Consider the following 22,611-nt stretch of genomic DNA (forward strand, 5'->3'; position numbering starts at 1 on the left):
TTTCATTCCTACTTTTGTTAATTTGTTAATACAAATTAACAAAAATTTTACCTTTTAATTAATTTAGATAAGGGTTTGTCGGTCTTAATGATTTTCTGAAAGAATCAACTCTTTGTTTCATTAATTCTTTATACACACATTCACAGACAGAAACACACACGTGTAATTTTTGTTTTATTGATTCTTTTTTGCCATCTCACTTTATATATGATTTCTTTTTTTTTGTTCTAGAGCTTTCAGGTGTGCTGTTAAGTTACTACTATAAGATCTCTTACTTTTTTAATGTAGGCATTAGTGCTGTGAGCTTGCTTGTTAGATCCATCTTCATTATGGCATGTTGTGTATCCATTTTTATTCAATTCTAGAATTAATTTCTGTCTTGACCCATATTTCAATCAATAGTGAATTGTTTAGTTTCTATGAGTTTGTAAGCTTTCACCACAAAACCTTTCACCCAAGAGTTGTTCTACCTACAAGAGATGGAGGGAAAAAGATGGAGCAGAGACTGAGGAAATAGGCAATCAGTGATTGGCCAAACTTGAGACCTACACCATGGGACAGAGCCCACTCCAGATACTATTAATAATACTCTGCTCTGTATGCAGACAGGCACCTAGCATGGCTGTCTTCTGGAAGGCTCCATCCAGCAGCTAATGGAGGTGGATGTAATAAACCACAGCCAAGTAATAGATGAAGCTTAGTTAGAGTTGTGGAAGAGTTGGGGAAAGGACTGAGGGAGTTGGAGGTGTCAAGGATACCACAAGAAGACCTACAAAGTAAATTAACCTGCCCTCATGGGGGCTCCTAGAGACTGTACCACCAACCAAAGAGCATGCCAAGGCTGGACCTAGGCACCCTACACATATGTCACAGATATACAGCTTAGTCTTTCTGTGGGTCTCTTATAAATTGAAGCAGTAGTTGTTTTAAGATTCTGCTGCCTGCTTTTGGATACCTTTCCTCTACATGGGCTGCCTTGACTGGCTCATTGGGAGAGGGTTCACTTAGTCTTGTTGTGACTTGATGTGCCAGGTTAATGTGTGGGTTAATACCCATGTGGGTGCCTTCCTTTCTTTGAGGAAAGAAGCAGGGGAAGTTGGGGCAGTGGATTCTAGGGTGGGACTGGGAAAAAAAGGGGGGGCTGCAATCAGGACGTAAAGTGAATAAATATTTCACATTTATTTATGTATTCACTGTACATGTTCTTTGCAACACCCTCACCTCACCATTTCCCCTTGACATAGCTCCTCTCCTCCTCTTTACCTCTGAGGAGGGGGAAGACACATTTGGGTACCAACCCACTCTGGCACATCAAATCTCTGCAGGACTAGACACATTCTCTTCCACTGAGCCCAGACAGTGTAGCCCGGTTTGGAGAAGAGGATCCACAAGCAGGTAACAGAATGAGGGACAGCCCAACTCCAGCTTCTTGGGTACCAGAATGAAGACCAAGCTGCACATCTGCTATGACCACAATGACCCTGTGGTCATTGCCTCCTGCCCATTTTCATTCACTCTACAGGCCGTTTCTCCACAGCTTTTCTCATACTTGATTTATTCTGCCCTGCTCCCCCACCCTCCTTTTAAAAATTTTTGAAAAGCTAGAGAGAGAGAGAGAGAGAGAGAGAGAGAGAGAGAGAGAGAGAGAGAGAGAGAGAGAGAGAGAGAGAGAGAGTTGTGGTGACAGGGGTCAAACTGCAAAGAGAGACCATAGCAAGTGTTCTACTGCTGGGAACAGCCAGGGAAGTTGAAGGGAGGTAGTTTGCTAAGAGAAGAAGAGGAGCCTGGCGAGTAGATTTGGAGGGTAGAAGGAGAGATGAGGAACTGCAGTTAGCCTACCTCTTTCCCTGGCTGAACTGGCCTTAGGTTTCCAGAAAGTGGCTGTTGCAGTTGAGGGCTTGGCCATATACATGAGTGTTGGGTTAGGAAGTTTGGAAGGGAGATCTGTGTGAGCCACTGGAGATGGGGGCAGGGAAGGAGGGGAGGCTAAAGCAGACGCTCTACTTCAGACCTGAAAGTAATACTGGGGTTAGATTTGGAGGAAAGGAGGGGAAGTCTTGCAGTTGGCCTGTCTGCTTCCCTGCTTGGACTAGACTACAGGTTCGCAAGGAGTCCTCTGTCCTTATCTTAAACCCTAAAACCTTTTGTCCCCACCCACTCACTACTTCTGAAGTCACTACTGCATTTGGGAATTGTTTGGTTTACTTGTTTTGTTTTCAGCTGCAAATAACAAGAAGTCAGTGAGCGTCACAGAAGTACTAACAACCTCATCATCTCAAGAATACTGAACCTTATGAAATCTAAAATTTTGTTTCTCAAAAGTACTATGAACTATCTGAAAGGATTCTAACCTGAGGAGAATGCTTGCCACAACTGTGGGCAGTATCATCATTGTAAGATGTACTTACTCTAGTGGATAAACAGGCCAGTAGAAATTGGAAAGACAAAACAGCTCATTAAAAAACGTTAGTGTATAGAAAAATGTTAAATTCTCATCTTTAAACTGACTTTAGAAACTAAAGTAGCTTCTCTGAAGGTACAGTTTTCTTTTCTATCCCTGTGTGGAACTCAGTAATAGTGAAGGCACTTACTTTGGTGAATAGGTTAATTTAAGAAACTGCAAAGTTAAAGTCAAGTTCTGGTCATTTATTTTATTTTATTTTCTTGCACTAGCAATTTTTTCGAATATGGCATGATTTACTATGGCATCATAGAAAGACAGCATTAGAGAGTGTACATGTCAGGGTAAAATTAAACACATGCTCACAATCAAATTAATGTATCTCATCTGTCTTCAACTAATAACAATCTGTCATGTTATCTATCTGAGTAGGGGCATAAACAGTTTATTTTGTGTTTGGAGTAACTTCCTGGAGGTAGTTAATGTGACAAGTAGTTTGTTTGAATTGAGTATAACCAGATCAACACTGTAGACGTTTTCTTGATAACCTAAAAATTACTGTGAAAATCTACACAAGTGCTGTATTGATATTTTGCTCTTACTTCTTTAAGTTCGGTTGTAGCAGCTTTTTTAACCATTTCACAGAGAATATTGGTGCTGCTGTTATATGTGGTATGAATCAGAGCAAAAATAGCTGATATTTTGAATGCTGTCTTCTTTGACAGGCACTGGACATCGATAGTGTAACTAGTAAGCACCACAGAGCACTTTTGTGTTTTTACAAAGCATAGTTACTGATTTGAATGAAAAAGTCATTAATTGTAGACCATATTATGATTGGATATTGGAAAAGAAGCACATGGGAAGTCAGTATACTGCTGAATTTAAGGCCAGCATAAAGATAAGGTTTGTTTTGAACAATTTCAAACTTTAAAATTGAGTATCATTTAATCTTCTCATCAACCCTGATTACATTTTATACAATTAGGTTTTAAAAATCTATTGTCTATTTATTACTTTGACCACAATAGTCAGTAACTGTGTAGATAGTTGCTGTGGAAATACTGAATAAGGGAAATGAAATACAGTTCGCTTTCAGCACCCTGGCTTGCCTTACTTTGTACATTTTAACATCTTATTTTAACCCTTTAGGTCTCAGTTAAGGAGGAAGGTCTTCCACAGCTCCATGGCTCTCCCATATATTGCAATTGCTTACCTCATTTTTCTTTCATTATGATGTTATCTAGTTGATCACCTTTTCCTCTTCATTTTGGATTATGATAATTGTTGTAATATCCTTATTGTATCGAGGGCAGGGTCTCTATATGAAGCCCAGCATATCATCTTTACACTACATAGCCCAGGCTGGCCGTAAACTCATGATCTTCCTGATACAGCTTTCTAAGTACTGGGATCTCAGATCTACCACCATGCTCAGAAGACTCATTTATCCGCATGTCAGCTTGTTTATTGTTCTTCTCTTTCTTACAGTCATGAAGAGCAATGCTTATAGTGCTCACCTTTTTCTTCTTCTCATTAACTTATTTTTTTATTCACTTTACATCCAGATCACAGCTCTCCCTGGCACTTCCCTGTCCCACCCTTACAGATCTTTCCTGCTTGATCCTTCTCCCTTCTCTGAGAAGAAAGGGAAGCCGCCCACCCCGCCCCCGATTCCACCCCACCTCAGGACAAAGCACATCCTCTCCCACTGACACCCAACTGGGCAGTGCAGGTAGGGGAAGGGAATCCAGTGGTAGGCAACAGAGTCAGAGACAGCCCCTGCTCCAATCATTGGGGGGCCCACATGAAGACTAACCAGCATATCTGCTACAAATGTGTAGAGGGCTAGGTCTAGGCCCTGCATGCTCTTTAGTTGCTGGTTCAGTCTCATGGGCCCAGGCTAGGTGACTTCTATAGGTATTCTTGTGATGCCCTTAATTCCTCTGACTCTCACTTGACCCAGTAACTACAAGTTGAAGTTTGAGACAGAATTTCTTCATCTTAAAGACTGAATAACCATTTTGTACTTACCAATTTGGTTTATCCATCTATTGATAGACATTTGGGTCCATTTTCATTTTTTGTCTCTTGTCTCTAGTGCTGTTATGAGTGGGTATGCAAAAATTCTTTTTCGTCAATATTTTTAGAAACTAGCTTTAAAAGGAGCAATCTAATAGGAAGACACAGAAGGACTGACTAATAGTGTAAGGAAGTCTCTTTCTTATTGATCCAGAAGCCGGGTCTTGTGATTTGAATGTGGCCACTGAATGTCATTTTCCTTGATTTTAACATTGGAAGAGAGTGAAGCAAATACTAAAGCTGGCCTGTTCAAACTATCTCTACTTTAGTCCAAATAAAAAACATACCATGCTACATAATTAGTTCTATGTCATGTGATAGTTATTCTTGATTTATCTTGATGGGATCTAGAATTACCTAGGAAACAAGTCTCTGAAGATGTCTACAGGAGATTATTTTCATTAAACTGATTGAGGTGCTCACTGTGGATGACACCTTTCCATGGGCTAGAGTCTCAGACTGAATGAAAGAGAAAGCAAGATGCGGCTCATTCCTGTATACTTGAGTACTTTATATCATTTTCCTCTTCCATCTACCCTCAGCACTCATGCTTACCTAAGATTTATGGATTCTTATCCTGTATTACATGTATATTCATATAAAATTATAAACACTGCTTGCTGAGTTCATTTAGTGTTGCCCCTAGGTATGTGTATTTCTTCATTCATCCAGGAAGAGATAAAAACAAACAAACAAAACAAAAAACAAATAAATTTATCTCCTTATGTTTCACAGCCAGAAGTGTAAAAGGGATGCAGGGTTCCTGTGCTGGTTCAGAACTCTGCTAGAGAAACAGTAGCCTTCAAACTAAAAACTCAGTATGATCTTCAATGAAGCCTTTTATGAAATGAGAAAGAATTTTCAGCTGATAATCAATTACTAGTATTATGTAAGCATGCTAGACATTCAAACATCTAAGTTTTTACATATTAGCTAGGTCTCTTCCTTAGGAAGTTAGTTTACATTTTTTTTTTTTTCAGAAAGAAAGTTATTCCCATAACCTCTTCGTATGTATTAGGGAAATATCTTTTTTTTCTAAACAACTTTATTTTATAAAACAAAGATAAATGTACAGATTTTAAACATTTTTTGCTTAAAATTATACATTTTTTGTCAGTACTTTTTTTATCAGATTTTAACATAATTTTTACATAAAAATATATGAATATATTTTTAGTCAGTACTTGATTTTTTTCAAGGTTTGGTTGTATGCCTTGAAAACATAATAGTTACAATGAGCTAAAGTACATGTAAAACAAAATGTAACATGGAAATAGTTAAAGTTTTCTTGTTTTGTAAATTTTTTTTGTTTTGTTTTGTTTTCTTTATTTCTTGGACTTCATACAGTCTGTGAGTTGTTTCTGGGGGAGTGCAAGCCTCTGGGGTTAGTGTCCCACTATCAGTGACTGCATATTATGTCTGTTCTTTTGTGACTGGGTTATCTCACTCAGGATGATATTCTCTAGATGCAGCCATTTTCTTAAGAATTTGGTTAAGTCATTGTTTCTGGTGGCTGAGTAGTATTCCATTGTGTATATGTACCACAATTTTTGTATCCATTCATCTTCTGAAGGACATCTGGGTTCCTTCCAGCTTCTGGCTATTATAAATAGAGCCGCTATGAACATTGTGGTGCATATATCTTTGTTGTGTATTAAAGTGTCTCTGGGGTATATGCCCAGAAGTGGAATAGCTGGGTCTTCAGGTAGTACTATATCCATTTTTCTGAGGTATCACCAGACAGATTTCCAGAGTGGTTGTATTAGCTTGCACCCCACAAACAGTGGAGAAGTGTTCTTCTTTTTTCCGCAGCCTCACCAGCATCTGCTGTCATCTGAGTTTTGGATCTTGGCCAATCTGACTGGTGTGAGGTGGAATCTCAGGATTGTTTTGATTTGCATTTCCCTGATGGCTAAGGATGTGGAGCTCTTCCTCAGATGTTTCTCGGCCATTCGGTGTTCCTCAACTGAAAACGTTTTGTTTAGCTCTGTACCCCATTTTTTAATAGGGTTATTTGATTCTCTGGTGTCTAGCTTTTTGAGTTCCTTGTACACCTTGGATATTAGGCCTCTATCTGATGTGGTGTTGGTAAAGATCTTTTCCCATTCTGTTGGTTGCCGTTTTGTTTTCTTGAAGATGTCCTTAGCCTTACAGAAACTTTGCAATCTCATTAAGTCCCATTTGTTAATCTTTGACCTTAGAGCTTGAGCCATTGGTGTTTTGTTCAGGAAATTTTCTCCTGTGCCTATGTGTTCTAAGGTTTTCCCTACTTTCTCATCTAATAGTTTCAGTGTATCTGGTTTAATGTGGAGATCTTTGATCCACTTACACTTGAGCTTTGTACAAGGAGATAAGAAAGGGTCTATTTTCATTCTTTTGCATGCTGAGTGCCAGTTGGAACAGCACCATTTGTTGAATAGGCTGTCCTTTTTCCATTGAATGTTTACTGCTCCTTTGTCAAAAATCAGGTGACCATATACACGAGGGCTCATTTCTGGATCTTCTATTCTATTCCATTGATCCACATGCCTATTTCTGTACCACTACCATGCAGTTTTCAGCACAATTGCCTTGTAATATAGCTTGAGGTCAGGGATAGTGATTCCCGCAGACGTTTTTTTGTTGTTGAGGATGGATTTCACTATTCTAGGTCTTTTGTTATTCCATATGAAATTGCACATTGATCTTTCCAGTTCCATGAAGAACTGGGTTAGAATTTTGATGGAGATTGCATTGAATCTGTAGATTGCTTTTGGTAGGATGGCCATTTTTAAGATGTTGATTTTTCCAATCCATGAGCATGGGAGATCTTTCCATTTTCTGAGATCCTCCTCAATTTCTTTCTTTAGAGGTTTGAAGTTCTTGTCATACAGGTCCTTCACTTGCTTAGCAGGAGTCACACCAAGGTATTTCATAGTTTTTGTAACGATTGTTAAGGGTACCTTTTCCCTAATTTCTTTCTCCACATGTTTGTCCTTTGAGTACAGGAAGGCTACTGATTTGTTTGAGTTAGTTTTTTATCCAGCCACTTTGGTGAACTTGTTTATCAGCTGTAGGAGTTCTCTGGTAGAATTTTTGGGGTCACTCAAGTACACTATCATGTCATCGGCAAAGAGTGATGTTTTTATCTCTTCCTTTCCGATTTGTATCCCCTTGATCTCATTTTGCTGTCTAATTGCTCCAGCCAGGACTTCCAGTACTATGTTGAATAGGTAGGGGGAGAGTGGGCAGCCTTGTCGAGTCCCTGATTTTAGTGGGATTGCTTCAAGTTACTCGCCATTAAGTTTGATGTTGGCTGTTGGTTTGCTGTATATTGCTTTTATTATGTTTAAGTATGGGCCTTGGATTCCTGTTCTTTCCAGGACTTTTAACATGAAGGGGTGTTGGATTTTGTCGAATGCTTTCTTAACATCTAGTGATATGACCATGTGATTTTGATATTTGAGTTTGTTTATATGGTGGATTACATTGATGGATTTCCTTATGTTAAACCATCCCTGCATCCCAGGGATGAAGCCTACTTGGTCATGATGAATGATCGTTTTGATGTGTTCTTAAATTTGTTTTGCAAGGATTTTGTTGAGTATTTTTGCATCAATGTTCATAAGTGAGATTGGTCTGAAGTTCTCTTTCCTTGTAGGGTCTTTGTGTGGTTTAGGTACGCGGGTTATTGTAGCCTCAAAAAATGAGTTGGGTAATATTCCATGTGATTCTATCTTTTGGAATAGTTTGGCGAGTATTGCTCTTATATCCCCAATAAATGTCTGATAAAATTCTGCACTGAACCCGTCTGGTCCTGGGCTTTTCTTGGTTGGGAGGCTTTTGATGACTTCTTCTATTTCTTTAGGTGTTATAGGGTTATTTAGATGGTTTACTTGGTCCTGGTTTAACTTTGGGACCTTGTATCTGTCTAGGAATTCGTCCATTTCCTCCAGATTTTCCAATTTTGTGGAGTATAAGTTTTTGTAGTAGGATCTGATGATTTCTTGAATTTCCTCAGTTTCAGTTGTTATTTCACCACTTTCCTTTCTGATTTTGTTAATATGGATACTCTCTCTTTGCCCTCTAGTTAGTCTGGCTAGGGGTTTATCAATCTTGTTGATTTTCTCAAAGAACCAACTCTTTGTTTTGTTGATTTTTTTCAATGGTTTTTTTTTGTTTCTATTTGGTCTATTTCTGCCCTAATTTTGATTCTTTCTTGCTGTCTACTCTTTTTGGGTATATCTGCTTCCTTTTGTTCTAGGGCTTTTAGCTGTGCTGTCAGGTTGCTGATGTGAGCTCTCTCCAGTTTCTTTTTGGAGACACTTAGGGCTATGAGTTTTCCACTCAATACTGCTTTCATTGCATCCCATAGGTTTGGGTATGTTGTGTTTTCGTTTTTGTTGAATTCTAGATAATCCCTAATTTCTTTCTTTATTTCTTCTTTGACCCTGCTATCCTTTAACAGAGCGTTGTTTAGTTTCCATGTATATGTGGGCTTTTTGTTGTCTTTGTTGTTGTTAAAGACCAGCCGTAGACCATGGTGATCTGAGAGGATGCATGGGAGTATTTCAATCTTCTTATATCGATGGAGGCTCGTTCTGTGTCCAATTATGTGGTCAATTTTCGAGAAGGTGCCATGGGGTTGTGAGAAGAAGGTGTATCCTTTTACTTTGGGATAGTATGTTCTGTATATATCTATTAATTCTAGTTGTTTCAAAGTCTCTGCTAGTTTTGCAGTGTCCTTGTTCAGTTTCTGTTTCCCTGATCTGTCCATTGGTGATAGTGGGGTATTAAAGTCTCCAACTATTATTGTGTGGAATGAAATGTATTTTTTGAGCTTTAGTAGGGTTTCTTTTATGAATGTGGGTGCTTTTTTATTTGTAGCATATATGTTAAGGATTGAGAGTTCCTCCTGACAGATTTTCCCGGTAATGAGTAAAAAGTGTCCTTCCTTATCTTTTTTGATAACTTTTGGTTGGAAATTTACTTTATTTGATATTAGAATAGCCACTCCAGCTTGCTTCTTGGAGCTGTTTTCTTGGATTTTTTTTCCCCACCCTTTTACTCTGAGATAGTGTCTGTCTCTGTCTCTGATATGAGTTTCCTGTATGCAGCAAAAGGCTGGATTTTGTTTATGTATCCAGTCTGATAGTCTATGTCTCTTTATTGGGGAGTTGAGACCATTTATGTTAATAGATATCAAGGAATAGTTGTTTCTGTTTCCTGCCATTATTGCTTTTTTGGGTTGAGTTGTGTCTGTGTTTTTTTCTTCTTTTAGTTTTCTTGTTTAGGAGTTTTTTTGTTTTTACTAGGCTGTATTTTCCCTCATTGCATTGGGTTTTCCACCTATAATTCATTGTAGTGCTGGGTTTGTGGTCAGACATTGTGTGAATTTTGATTTGTCTTGAAATATCTTCGTCTCTCCATTGATGGTGATTGATAGTTTTGCTGGGTATAGCAGCTTGGGCTGGCACTTGTGCTCTCTTAAGGAGTGCATGATGTCTTTCCAGGCTCTTCTAGCTTTCATAGTCTCTGTTGAGAAATCGGGTGTGAGTCTGATTGGTCTGCCTTTATATGTTATCTGACCTTTTTCCCTTACTGCTTTTAGTATTCTTTCTTTACTTTGGGCACTTGATGTTTTTACTATTATGTGTTTGAGGTATTTCTTTTCTGGTCCAACCTATTTGGAGTTCTGAAGGCTTCTTTTATGCTCGTGGTCATCTCATTCTTGAGGGTAGGGAAGTTTTCTTCTATGATTTTGTTGAAGATATTTACTGTGCCTCTTAGTTGATACTCTTCTCCCTCTTCTATTCCTATTATCCTTAGGTTCGGTCTTCTCATTGTTTCTTGGATTTCCTGGACATTTTGGTTTAGGAGCTTTTTGTTTTTTGCATCTTCTCTGGCTGTTTTGTCTATGTTTGCAATGTTGTCTTCTGCCCCTGAGATTCTCTCTTCGATCTCTTGTAATCTATTGGAAATGCTTGCTTCTGTGACTCCTGATTTCTTTTTTTTGGTGTTCTGACTCTAGGGTTATCTCTTTTAGCGTTTTCTTTATTGTGTCAATTTCTGTTTTAATTTCCCTCTTCCATTCCTTTATTTCTTTGGTTCTGTTTTCGTCTCATTCTTTGAGTTTTTTGAGTGTTTTTCTTGTTTCTTCTTTAAAAGCTTCTGAATCTTTTTGCTTTTCCTCCCTTTCTTGTTTAAGTATCTCTATCAGCATCTTGAGGTATGATTTCAGGTCTGTGTCTTCTCTTTCTGGAGTGTTTGGAATTCCGATGTTTGCTGTTATGGGAGAGCTGGGCTCTGGTGTTGCTAGATTGTCTTGGTTCCCTTGGGATATAGTCTTTCTCTTTCCTCTTGCCATTTTGTTGTCAGTGATATGTTCTTGCCTTTCCCTTGTATCTGGTCTGTGTCCCTGGTTCTCCACTGGTCCAGGTGTCAGATGGGTCGAGCCCTGTTTTATGCCTCAGAGTCGTTGGGTGTGAGCAGAAGTTCCAACATTCTGTTTCTGGTTGCTGGATCAGGCAAGGCAGGGCAGGGCAAGGCAGGGGGTGCACTTTCCCTGTGTACTCCGCAGAGATCTCTCTGCTCCCGGCAGCCCAGGTCCTCCACCCACAAGTTGCTCAGCCTCTACGAGCCTCCGTTCCGGGTGGCAGGTGGGCCAGGCTCCGCTCTTCATCCGGAAGTCGCCTCCGGGTGGAAACAGAAGTTCTAATTTTCTGTTCCCAATCGCTGGATCAGGCAAGGCAGGGCAGGGCAAGTTTGGGTGTGCACTTTCTGTGTGCACTCCACATAGATGTCTCTGCTCCCCTGCAGTCTAGGTCTCCCACTCACCAGTTGCTTAGCCTCTATGAGCCGCCGTTCTGGGTGGCAGGTGGGCCAGGCTCCGCTCTGCGTCCGGAAGTCGCCAGTTGCTCAGCCTCTGTAGTTTACATTTTTAAAGAATAAGTTCTCTTTGCTGATTCAGAGAGCTTAATTACCTTTTAAGTCATGTGACCATATTTGTCAAAAAATTTGATACCATTAAGTAAACCTTGAGAGGGTTATAGTGTTGTGCACAAGAAACTGTTGAGTAAAGAATTTCATCTGAGAGAAAAATAGTGTTATACTAGTATTAGGTATGAATTCTATACTGTACCTTAAAGCCCAGGAAATATATCTTGCTCACAATCCTCAATTGATACTGTTAACAGTTTGAAAAGCAGCTGCATCTTTGTGAAAGTAAATTGTAGTGTGAATAAATTAATGTTACTATATAATATAAAAGATTTCAGAATTACTCTAATTATTAAATTATCTTGTAAGTAATTAAACTATTTCCAGCCAAATATACTTGTATTTGTATGTCCTATCTTCAGTGAGTAACTGTTCTTACACGAAGTACACTGAGCAGATGTGTTTGAACATTGTCATGTGTGTGCATTTGTATAGGCGAAGTTGTAGTAGGGTATCACATACTTCTGAGCACTTATTTTCCAGTCCTTGTTCACAATCTAATTCTGGCTAATTCTGAAAGAATGATGTATGAAATAGGCTTACTCATTATTCACAGTGTATAAATGTGGAAACTGAAGCACAAGGAAGTTAAAAAATTGTCTAATATTATAGAGTGGGTAATGACATTGGAAAGTACATTTTAAACATGTTAAATGGACTTTTATGATTCTAATATTGAGTTTTGTTCTCTCTTTAACATTTTTCCAGTTGACTTGGAACATATGCGGACAGTAAAACCTGATAAACACTTACGATTTTGCCAGGAAAACGGGTTTAGTAGCCACTTTGTTTCAGCCAAGACTGGAGACTCTGTAAGTAAAGCAGTGGAGTGTGTTTTAAGTGATGCTTTGTCTTTCTAATGTTCCTGGAAAGTACACTTCTTTTTTTTTTTTTTAATAATTACTTTTATTTACACTAGTTAGCTATTAGAAACAATGACTTTATAAAAATCCTATGAAAATGGATGCATCTATAGAATATTATCTTGAGTGTGATAACCCAGTCACAAAAAACAGACATGATATGCAGTCACTGATAATTGAATGCTAACCCCAGAAAGCTCTGAATACCCAAGAAACAACTCACAGGCCCTATGAAGCTCAAAAAAAGAATGGCCAAAAAGTGGAAGCCTCAGTCCTTCTTAGAAAAAACAAACAAACAAACAAACAAAAACCAACATGTGTATAGCACCCTCTCAGAGTGGGGTACACCTAGACCTTAAATTATTAATAACTCAAGAGTTAAGAAGATAGCCTTGTGGCAATTTTTGGTATTTAAAAATTATTATGTTTAATCTTTACACACCAAGGAAACTTTGACTATTTCCATGTTACATTTTGTTTTACATGTACTTTATGCTTATGGTAACTAGTAAGATTTCAATGCATGCTATCAAACCTTTAAAAAAATCAGGTACTGACAAAAATATATTCATATAGTTCTATGCCAAAATGCCTTTAAAAATCTGTACATGTATCTCTGTTTTTAAAATAAAGTTGTAAAAAAATAATTTTATTTTTTAACAGTTCAGTCATCATCCCCCTCCTGGTCTGCCCTCCCACAGCTCCTCATTCCATCTCCAAGAGATGTTCCTCTCCCCTCCCCCCACCACAAGTACACTTCTACTTCTTAACAGAGAACACAGTGATTCTTTTGGAGAGAAGACATAAATAGGACATATGAGAATGCTTATGATGGTTAGTTAATTTTATAGTTGATTTAACAAGAAGTATAAAATACCCAAGTCACCCATAATTCTGGCCTTTAGGAATGTCCACTCAGACCCTCAGAGGATCCTCTTGTGTTCTTTTACTGGAGGCTTTTCCGTGCTTATCCTTGTTTACTTTGTGGTAGGTGTGTATGGATCTGATTGTGTCTCGTGTAGGTGTATCTTCTAGAGCTCCTGTCACAGGGCTTACTCTGCATGGATGTTGAGTGGTAGAGATAAGGTTTGTGAGCCCAAGTAATGATATTTCAATTCTACCATTTGAACCAAAACAAATGTTCATTAAACACTAAGATCATGGTCTAGTAGTTTTAGATTGTGTTTTTTTTTTTTTTTTTTTTTTTTAATTTAACGTTTTATCTGTAAAATTTTTTCCATGTCATTTAGTGTTATAAAATAAAATAAATTTAGTCATTTACTAAATGTTCAAAAAGGTATTTAATTATGTACTGTTGTTCTTGGACATGTAGAGATTTTTATAAATTTGAAATTTGAGTAACTTTTAGTTATTAAATTTTAGTAACTTTTAATGCTTTATTTTCTTTAGATAGATTCTTTGACTGGGGATTGAAACATGTTGCCCGATGTTCACCAAAAAGATTAAATTAGCCTATTCTTTTCCTAGTACTGTAAGACTGCAATTTCACTGACTCTTGTAATACTAAGGATTTAATTGTTTTTAAACCTTTGCCTCAGTGGTAGAGCAGTACAAACAAGAACACAACAATTTACAACAATAAAAATCTTACTAATTTTGAATTTCTTTCATGAGAGTTTAGGCTGAAATTTATTAAATTTTACTATTTACTTTTTACTTAACTGCTTATTTTTTATTGGTTAAACAATACTATGTTCACATTCATATTAGAGACAACTGATTGTTATGACTCTTGCGTCAATTTGTCCCTGTTCAGGTTTATGCTCATTTGTTCGTTTGGTTTTTGAGACAAGATTTTTCTACGTAGCTCTGGCTGTCCTGGGATTTGCTCTGTAGATCAGACTGGACTTAAGCTCAGAGATCCACCTGTCTCTGCCTCCAAAGTGCTGCCATTAAAGACATGAATCACCATGCCTGGCTGCTGTCCAGTGTGTTGCTTAACTTAGGTTTGCTTTGTTTTGACTGTTTTCTTTTTATTTGGTGCTAGGGCTAGGGCTTTGCTTATGGTTGTTAATTTTTTTTAAAGTAATAGTTGTTTAAAGATTTATTTGTTTTCATTTATGTGTGTGTGCTTGCTTGTGTGAGTTCTTTTATGTGCCTTGCATGAATGAAGGACCCGACAGAGGCTAGAGAAGGACAGGGGATCCTCTGGAGCTGGAGTTAGTGGTGGTTGTAAGCCATCAAGTGGGTCCTGGGAAATAACCCTTGAGTCCTCTGGAGGAGCAGTAAGTACTCTTAACTTCTGAGCCCTCTCTTCAGTCCCCTAGAAATAAATAAGTGAGGAAACTTGTGACTTATATTTAGTTAGTGATCATGAGGTGAATTGGGCTAGAAACCTGGTAGAATAGTTATAGAGCAAAAGCAAATTATATAGCAGAAATGATTAGGCCTGAAGCTCCAGAGATTATGAGGACTTGGCAAAAGCCAACTACACATAAAGGATGTTTATAGAAATGTTCATTATGTATAGCTGTAATGGACTCTATCATTTCTTTACCCTGAACAGATAAAGCACAGTAAATAGTACCAAGTTGTTTTACTTAGGGAATAATGGAGAGTTTGGACATTGATAAAAGAACCAAAAGTGTTAATGGTTTGGAAAGCAAGACCTGCTAAAACATACTAAAGCCAGCTCAGGAGACCAGCATAGAACTGGTAGTCAGACACCAGAGCACTAAAGTATATATGAACTTATTTTAATTTTCAGGAATTGTGGGAGTTTATTATGTTATTAGATGTGTTGGTGTGTTCTTTACATTTGTCATTATAATTGTTATGTTAAATCCTTTTAAATGGGGCTAGAGAGATGGCTCAGTTGATAAGAAGACTTGCAGGTCTTGTAGAGAACCTTAATTTGGTTCTTGTGTAGTGGTTTACAACCATCTGTCAACTTCATTTCTAGGGGATCTGACACCTTCTGACCTCTACAGATACCAGGTACACATGTGCTGTACATAAACATATGTAGGTAGAAAACTCAAACACACAAAATAAAAATAAAGTGAGAAAAAGCCTCAAACACATGGGCACATGGGAAATTTTTCTGAACAGAACGCTAATGGCTTATGTTCTAAGATCAGCAATAGACAAATGGGACCTCATAAAATTGCAAGGCTTCTGTAAGGCAAAGGGCACTGTCAGTAGGACAAAATGGCAACTAATAGTTTGGGAAAATATCTTTACCCATCTCACATCTGATAGAGGGCTAATATCCAATATATACAAAGAACTCAAGAAGCTAGACTTCAGAGAATCAAATAACCCTATTAAAAAATGGAGACAGAGCTAAGCAAAGAATATTCAACTGAAGAATATTGAATGACTGAGAAACACCTAAAGAAATCTCTTAGTCATTAAGGAAATGCAAATCAAAGCAACCCCGAGATTCCACCTCACACCAGTTAGAATAGCTAAGATTAAAAATTCAGGTGACAGCAGATGCTGGCAAGAATGTGCAGAAAGAGGAACACTTCTCCACTGTTGGTGGGATTGCAAGCTGATACAGCCACTGTGAAAATTATTCTGTTGGTTCCTCAGACTCAGATTACCCAAGATACAATTTACTGACCACATGAAGCTCAAGAAGAAGGAAGGATTTTCTTCCTTCTTCTTCCTTCAAATGGATGCTTCAGTATTTCTTAGAAGGGGAACAAAATAATCAAAGGAAGAAATATGAAGACAAAGTGTGGAGCAGAGACTGAAGAAAAGGCCATCCAGAGACTGCCCCACCTGGGGATCCACCCCATATGCAGCCAGCAAACCCAGACACTATCAAGGATGCCAAGAAGTACATGCTGACAGGAGCCTGACATAGCTGTCTTCTGAGAGGCTCTGCCAGAGCCTGACAAATACAGAGGTGGATGCTCACCTAGACAACCACGGAACTGAGAACCGGGTCTCCAATGGAGGAGTTAGAGAGCTCCTAAGGACTAAACTACCAAACAAAGATAGACATGGAGGGACCCATGGCTCCTGCTACATATGTAGCAGAAGATGGTCTTATCTGTTTCGATGAGAGGAGAGACCCTGGGTCCTGTGAAGGATTGATGCTCCAGTGTAGAGGAATGCCAGGGCAGGGAGGAAGGAGGGAGTGGGTAGATAAATGGGGGAGCATCCTCATAGAAGCAGGGGGAGGGAAGATGGGATAGGGGTTTCTGCAGGGGAAACTGGGAAAGGGAATAACATTTGAAATGTAAATAAAGAAAATATCCAATAAAATAAAAGAAAAAGACTTTTAAAATGTCTTTATTAATAAATGCATGTTTAAACTAATTCAATGAATTGCTTGAATTTTTGAATTTTCAAATGTAATTTAATTCTTTAAGAATGATTTCACTTTATGTGTTGCTATATTTGATAAATAGAGCCATGTTTGGAATACGTGCTGTTTATGCTTCTTTAAAAAGTTCAGTATATCTTAAGGTAACTGAAGCATGCCTGTTTTAAATCATTTAAACCTATTTTTGTTATGTAGGTCTTCCTGTGTTTTCAGAAAGTTGCAGCAGAAATCCTGGGAATCAAATTAAACAAAGCAGAAATAGAACAGTCACAGGTGATTATCTTAAAATTTATATTTTTAAAAAGTAACAAATTTCTTGTGACAATCTTTATTTATCAGTTCTTCCCCATTTATTCTATATACATGTCACCCAAAAATCTTGGTAATAGATTACATGTATAAATGAGTGTTTATTGCAGAAAATGGAAAATGAATTTTTTAAAAATAATGATAGTCTTGTAATTTTGTCCCTTTTAGTAGAAAAAATGAATAAAATTTTATCAGTTCATAGTTAATGGATTAAGGTTCAGAAAATCCTGTTTTGTGTTTCCTTTTGTTTTTTATTAGAGGACCTGACTGTACAGCCTCTGGTGGCTTCCCATACCTTTACCTCAGAAGTGTAGGATTATAGACCCTGCTTGTACTTCAAGCTTTTCTTTTTGTTATTATTATTATTATGATACATATGTATTCAGATTTTATATTTAATAAGTTTTTTGTTATGCTGATGCCTTTAAATTTTATACTATTTTATGAAGACGTGTCAGAGTCACCAGCCATAGGCAGCTTCATGCTATAGTAATTTGATTCATGTCATAAATACTTATAATGAGGTTTCTGTGTTTCTTCTATGTACTGAGTATTTATACTCCACTATTTTAGTTCTAATCTAGATTGCTTCCATTTGGGATTCTAATGAATCAATTGGGTTATCAGCACATTTTAAGTTTTGAAAGAAGAAAATGGGAGAAAGGATATTTTTTTCATACAGCAAGCCTTTTTTTGGGACTGCATAATGTCAAGGGACCATAGAGCAATCTAAGCACAAAGAGGAATAAGCTTCATAGCAGAGCAGGCAGATACTTCAGTCGCCATACAAAAGCATTTCTGCTTTTGAATTTAGATTATAGTTTCATTTGCTCTCCCTCCCTCTGTCCTCACCAAACACTCTCCTTTCCCCTGAGCAGATTTTCTTCTATCACAATCTAAAAATATGGGCCATTGTTTCTAGTTTCTCAGATTGTTCAGAGTAGTAGTTAAAGCTTTGGGAGAGAAATTGAATTTCCCTGAACCATTTCTCTTATGTCTAGCATTGGGTTCTTCACTCACACAGCAGGCGTTCTGTGAGGAGAGCACACATTCCTGTGCTAGTTCCCTTCGGTCTGAGGCTCCCAGTACAATATTTAAGCCCTGACATTTTTACACATTAGTTAACAAACCATGATCTTATGTGGTTTGATTTAGACATATATTAGTTCCTTCAAAACAAAAATTCCTGCAATGTCTGAGATGCATGGGCAAGCTAAAATGTATATTCCTTGTTATCTGAAATATAACCATGCAAATAGTAGGGTGCTATGGATTTTTGTTGAGGGTTAAATTATACAAATAGCACAAGCCTCAAATCTTCAGGAGATCTTATAGAGTTCAGAGTTGTCTTTTCCAAATATTGCTCTTCTGAAGCCATGCTGAGTGACACTCACCTTCCTGAGGGAGGCACCACTCATGTTTGTTTGTCTAACCTTTACCCTTACACGCTAAACATTGCTGACCATGTTTTCCCAAATATCCTGTTGTTTTCTAATCATTTTAAATTTAAATATGTGGTTAAATACTTTATACTCAGAGAGTATAGTGGTGGACACTTTCAATCCGAGCACACCAGAGGTGGAGGATCTCTGATCTCTGTGCATTTGAGGCCAACCTAGTCTGTATAGCAAGTTCCAGACCTGACTGGGCTGCGTAGTGAGATGGATCTCAATTAACCATTAAACAAGCAAGTGAGCAAGCATTGAGACTTTAGATACAATCTAACTAAGCAACTACAGGTTTGAAAACATGGCATATAGTTTCATGTGCAGCAGTCAAGGCTCCAAGGAAAATTTTGCCTTATGGATTATTCCTTAATTTGATAAAATATGTGATGAGAGCTGGTCATTTATATTAGTTAGTACTTTGACCCCAGCATTTTACACACAGCTCAGTAACCTGGCTATGTTTATAAACAGTGCTTTGCTTAGTGAATGGCTTTTTCACACCATTATTATGGAGGTGAAAATTCATGTTTCTTCATTGTAATCCATTGTTTGGTATGACACAGTTATGTTGAAGGAGTTAGAAGATAGTGCACCTTTTATTGATGTGCCCTCCTTCCATATCATGTGTCAGTTAGCAATGCTTCTGTGGATGTCCCAAGCCAGGTGTTTGATAAGTGAAAAATCTTGTCCGGAATTAAAACTACCCACTATAGAACTTATGCAGAACCCAGCTGACCTCCCTGATTTATACACTACAGAGTCCTGCTCATTTCTTCCCAGTGTTTATCAAATCTTTATTAAGAAATGTCTTCACAGACAGTTACTCGTGTTGAGGTGTTTTCATTTTAGTAAATGAATGTGTGCTGTTAGGAAAGGAGAGCTTCTGAAATCAGGTCTGAGCAGTCAGGCAGAGAGTACTCCTCACTTCAGATCCAAAGATTCGAGGAGCTTGTTACTTCTCTGTACCTGGTTATCCCACAGAGTCCTATCCCCAAGGAGAGAAAACTAATGTGTAGTACTGTGGGTTTGTTTATTTAGTAACATTCTTGAAAACAAACAGGTATTGTGCCTTAATATTGTATTTCATGATTCTTTTACATGACTCATAATTGTGTTTAAGGTGATTTCTATATGAAATTTGGAAACATGGCAGTTGTGGTTAGGAGGATGGGAGTAATCAGCAGCAGAAGCCCTGGGGAAGTAAAAATTACAAGTATGAAAGCTGTAGAGGTCATGCACTACCTGTGATTGCTGAAACACCTGCTTTCATCCTCCAACGTGTCCCCACAGCATCCCACTCATTAGTGAAATACTTAATTTGTATGACAACAACTGATTCTATTCTTTGCCCATTATCTCTATAGTAACAGGAATAAATCAGATGGCTTAGTCATGCACGCTTAGCACCGAGTGACTGATAGTAGACCATCAGCAATGCTTGTCAGAGAAAATGAACAAATACTCCCACAGTCCTCTGCACTGCTGAGAAGTTAAAGTCACCTATTTCGGTGTCTGGACAGAATTCTGAAGAATAACGTGTATTGGCTCTCTTACTTCTTCCTTTTATGTGTGAACATTCCGCTGGTTCTTTTGTGACATGTTTGAATTCATGTGTTAATTTTCTTTTTTCTGCTTTGGTTTTCTCTTCTTTTGTCAGTCATTAAGCATGCTTTTCATTTTGTCTTCTTTTTCTCTCTTTTTTTCTTTCTCCTTCATCTTGTTTATGTTGTACGGAATTGACAGCGTATTGTCAGGGCAGAAATAGTCAAGTACCCGGAAGAAGATAATCAGCACCCCAGCTCTGCTCAGAGTAGAGTCTGTTCAGTACAGTAGTGCAGGTACTTATGGGTGAATTATTGCCTCTGGGGAGGGGGTGAGGGCTAGTTATATTACCTTGTTCTTCCTTATGAAGGAACATTATTAATTAAAATGACATAAGTCTCGGTTTAGAACTTTGAAAAATTGGTCTTCAAACAGGAAAATTATAAATTAAACAAGAAATTGAGAACAAATTAAGATACAATTTCAGTTACTCTCAGTTATGTTTATCTTTATGGGTGTTTATTATACGTGTAGTGCAGTTATTTCATTAGTAATTACCACCACCACCAACCTCGAAATAGATGGTGATTGAAAGGTTATTTTAAATTACTTTAAAGAAAGGCTTGAATTGCCCTTCTTTCCCAGTCTATGTGCATGAACTTAGTAAAAGCTAAAACCAAAAGAGGGTTTGTTTTCATTTCAACTTTTGCTTAGAGATGGAGTATTAGACATTTTGCTAAATTCATTGTTTTAGACTGAGTATAAGATGGAAGGAAGTGTGAAGTTATCTTTTGATTTAAGTTGATTTATAGGCGTGGATACGAGGTGACTTTGCAATTCCTCATTATGTCATGGTTTATTAGAGTCATTATGCATAACACAGAGTGAACTATTTGAAGTAAGTGTTCTGAGAGGAATGTTTTGAAAACTGGAAACATTTTAACAGTGTAGTTTCTCAGAACTTTTTTATTTTCTATGAGAGTCCTTTAAAACACACCTCTTTTTCTAATTCACAAAGTTATGCATGAATGATTTTAACTTGTACTAAAATTATAGCCAGGGTTTAAATTTTCATATTGATTTGTGAATTTTTAATAAAACGTGGGGTTAACTTTAATAAGTATTAAAATACATAATTGATTGACTTCCTTAAAAAGGGGGATGGCAAACAAGAAATCCCTAACCTGACTATTTATTAAATCTGGCTGATTGTTTTTAATACCAACTCCTGTTTTATCTGTGATGTTTGTTATTAGACATTCACCAGAGCTCAGAAAACCATTGATACGCAGGGACCTGTTCTGATGTCTTGATAATAACTCTTTTCTTTTATGGCAGAGAGTGGTGAAGGCAGATATTGTTAACTACAACCAGGAGCCCATGTCAAGAACTGTTAACCCTCCTCGGAGCTCCATGTGTGCAGTTCAGTGAGCACACACGGTATTGCTAGTTCTGACTGCTCTTCCCCTGGATTGGGCCCAAGCTGCCTGGGAACATGTTTTATCAGTGACTGTCTCTGTCGTCAGCTCACACTTCCTCCTGCTCTGCACCTTCATCCTTTATTTGTCTCACAGTATGAGGCAGCTCCCTGGACTGGAAGGAATTCAGATTTGGGACCATATGTTTTGAAATCTGAATGGAGAGTCCATTCTCTGGATTCAGACTGCCTCCTCGTTCCAGAAGAACCATGTTGCTTCTTTATTTCTTCACTTCGTTTTCTCCCAGATATTAAAAAACAAAACAAAACAAAACAAACAAAAAAAACAGCTATGAAGATGCTCCAAGCTTTGATCATCATTTTCTATCTGAACTTGTGTATGTGAAAGTGTACTTCAGAGCACTGATGGTGAAAGTTACTCAAGAAGGTGTTCCTGTTCTGGCTACCAAGAGTAAAATATACAAAGCTGTATCTAATTGAAAGTGCTTCAAATGAGGCTGTAATAGAAATATTTTTTCATTTTTAAAAGGAGCCTAATGTGTTTATATTGTAGTTTATAACTCACAAGTAGTGAGTATTTGATATTGTATTTTTATTACTGTATCATGGTCATTGCATATTTTATCATATTTGGCTTAGATGGCTTTATGAATTTTGATAAATGGTTCAGCTGATCCTCCACATGGAATTTCTCGTACAGACTGAGAGTGCTTCCAGATGAGTCATGATATCCTTGGATCATTGTGGATCGGTCACACTGTACCTGATGTTCAGATGTTTTTCTCACATAAATAAATTTATTTAAATTACATTTTCTGTAATTTCATTCATTCATCTTTATTTTTTGTTACTAAAAAACGAAGTAGATTTGGACACAGGGCTAGCAATCTTGTGAGGTCTAGTGCGCAGCCAGTTTCTTAAGGGCTCCTAGGCATTCTGTTGGTGTGTTTGTAGTTGAGCCTGGAACCTGCCATTTCTGGGCTTCTATCAGCCCTGGCCCATTTTCTGCCCAGCTCATGCCACCCTTGGTTCTGTGCACATAAAACCAAATCCATTCCTATCTGCTGACTGGTACTCTGCCGTCTGTTCCAGGCCAGGACTCCTCCCCTCTTGTCCTCTCCTCTCCTGTACCCCCTTCTTTCCCTCACCATTCTCCCACAGTGTCTGCTCCCTGTCCTAACTTGGTCAGAATTGTGCTGTCTTTTGTGGAAAGGCTCAGTGCTCAGCACACACTTGTTACTAAAGTAGGA

The 22,611-nt window shown here is 37.9% G+C and overlaps 1 protein-coding gene across 2 annotated transcripts in view; it reads left to right on the forward strand.

Annotated features, from left to right (window-relative positions):
* Window positions 1-22,172, forward strand: part of RAB28 (RAB28, member RAS oncogene family) — an 82,874-nt gene extending 60,702 nt beyond the window's left edge. The window contains exons 5-8 of one of the 2 annotated variants that reach the window (XM_080927073.1): window positions 12,170-12,273; window positions 16,820-16,897; window positions 20,125-20,219; window positions 21,262-22,172. In XM_080927073.1, coding sequence (XP_080783199.1) covers window positions 12,170-12,273; window positions 16,820-16,897; window positions 20,125-20,214 — 272 coding nt within the window. In that variant the 3' untranslated portion in view covers window positions 20,215-20,219; window positions 21,262-22,172. The remainder of the gene's footprint in view (window positions 1-12,169; window positions 12,274-16,819; window positions 16,898-20,124; window positions 20,220-21,261) is intronic. The other variant, XM_080927072.1, reaches the window with a different exon arrangement.
* Window positions 22,173-22,611: the final 439 nt, after the last annotated feature.

The sequence above is a fragment of the Micromys minutus genome (genome assembly GCF_963924665.1).
Source record: "Micromys minutus genome assembly, chromosome: 1".
NCBI lineage: Eukaryota > Metazoa > Chordata > Mammalia > Rodentia > Muridae > Micromys > Micromys minutus.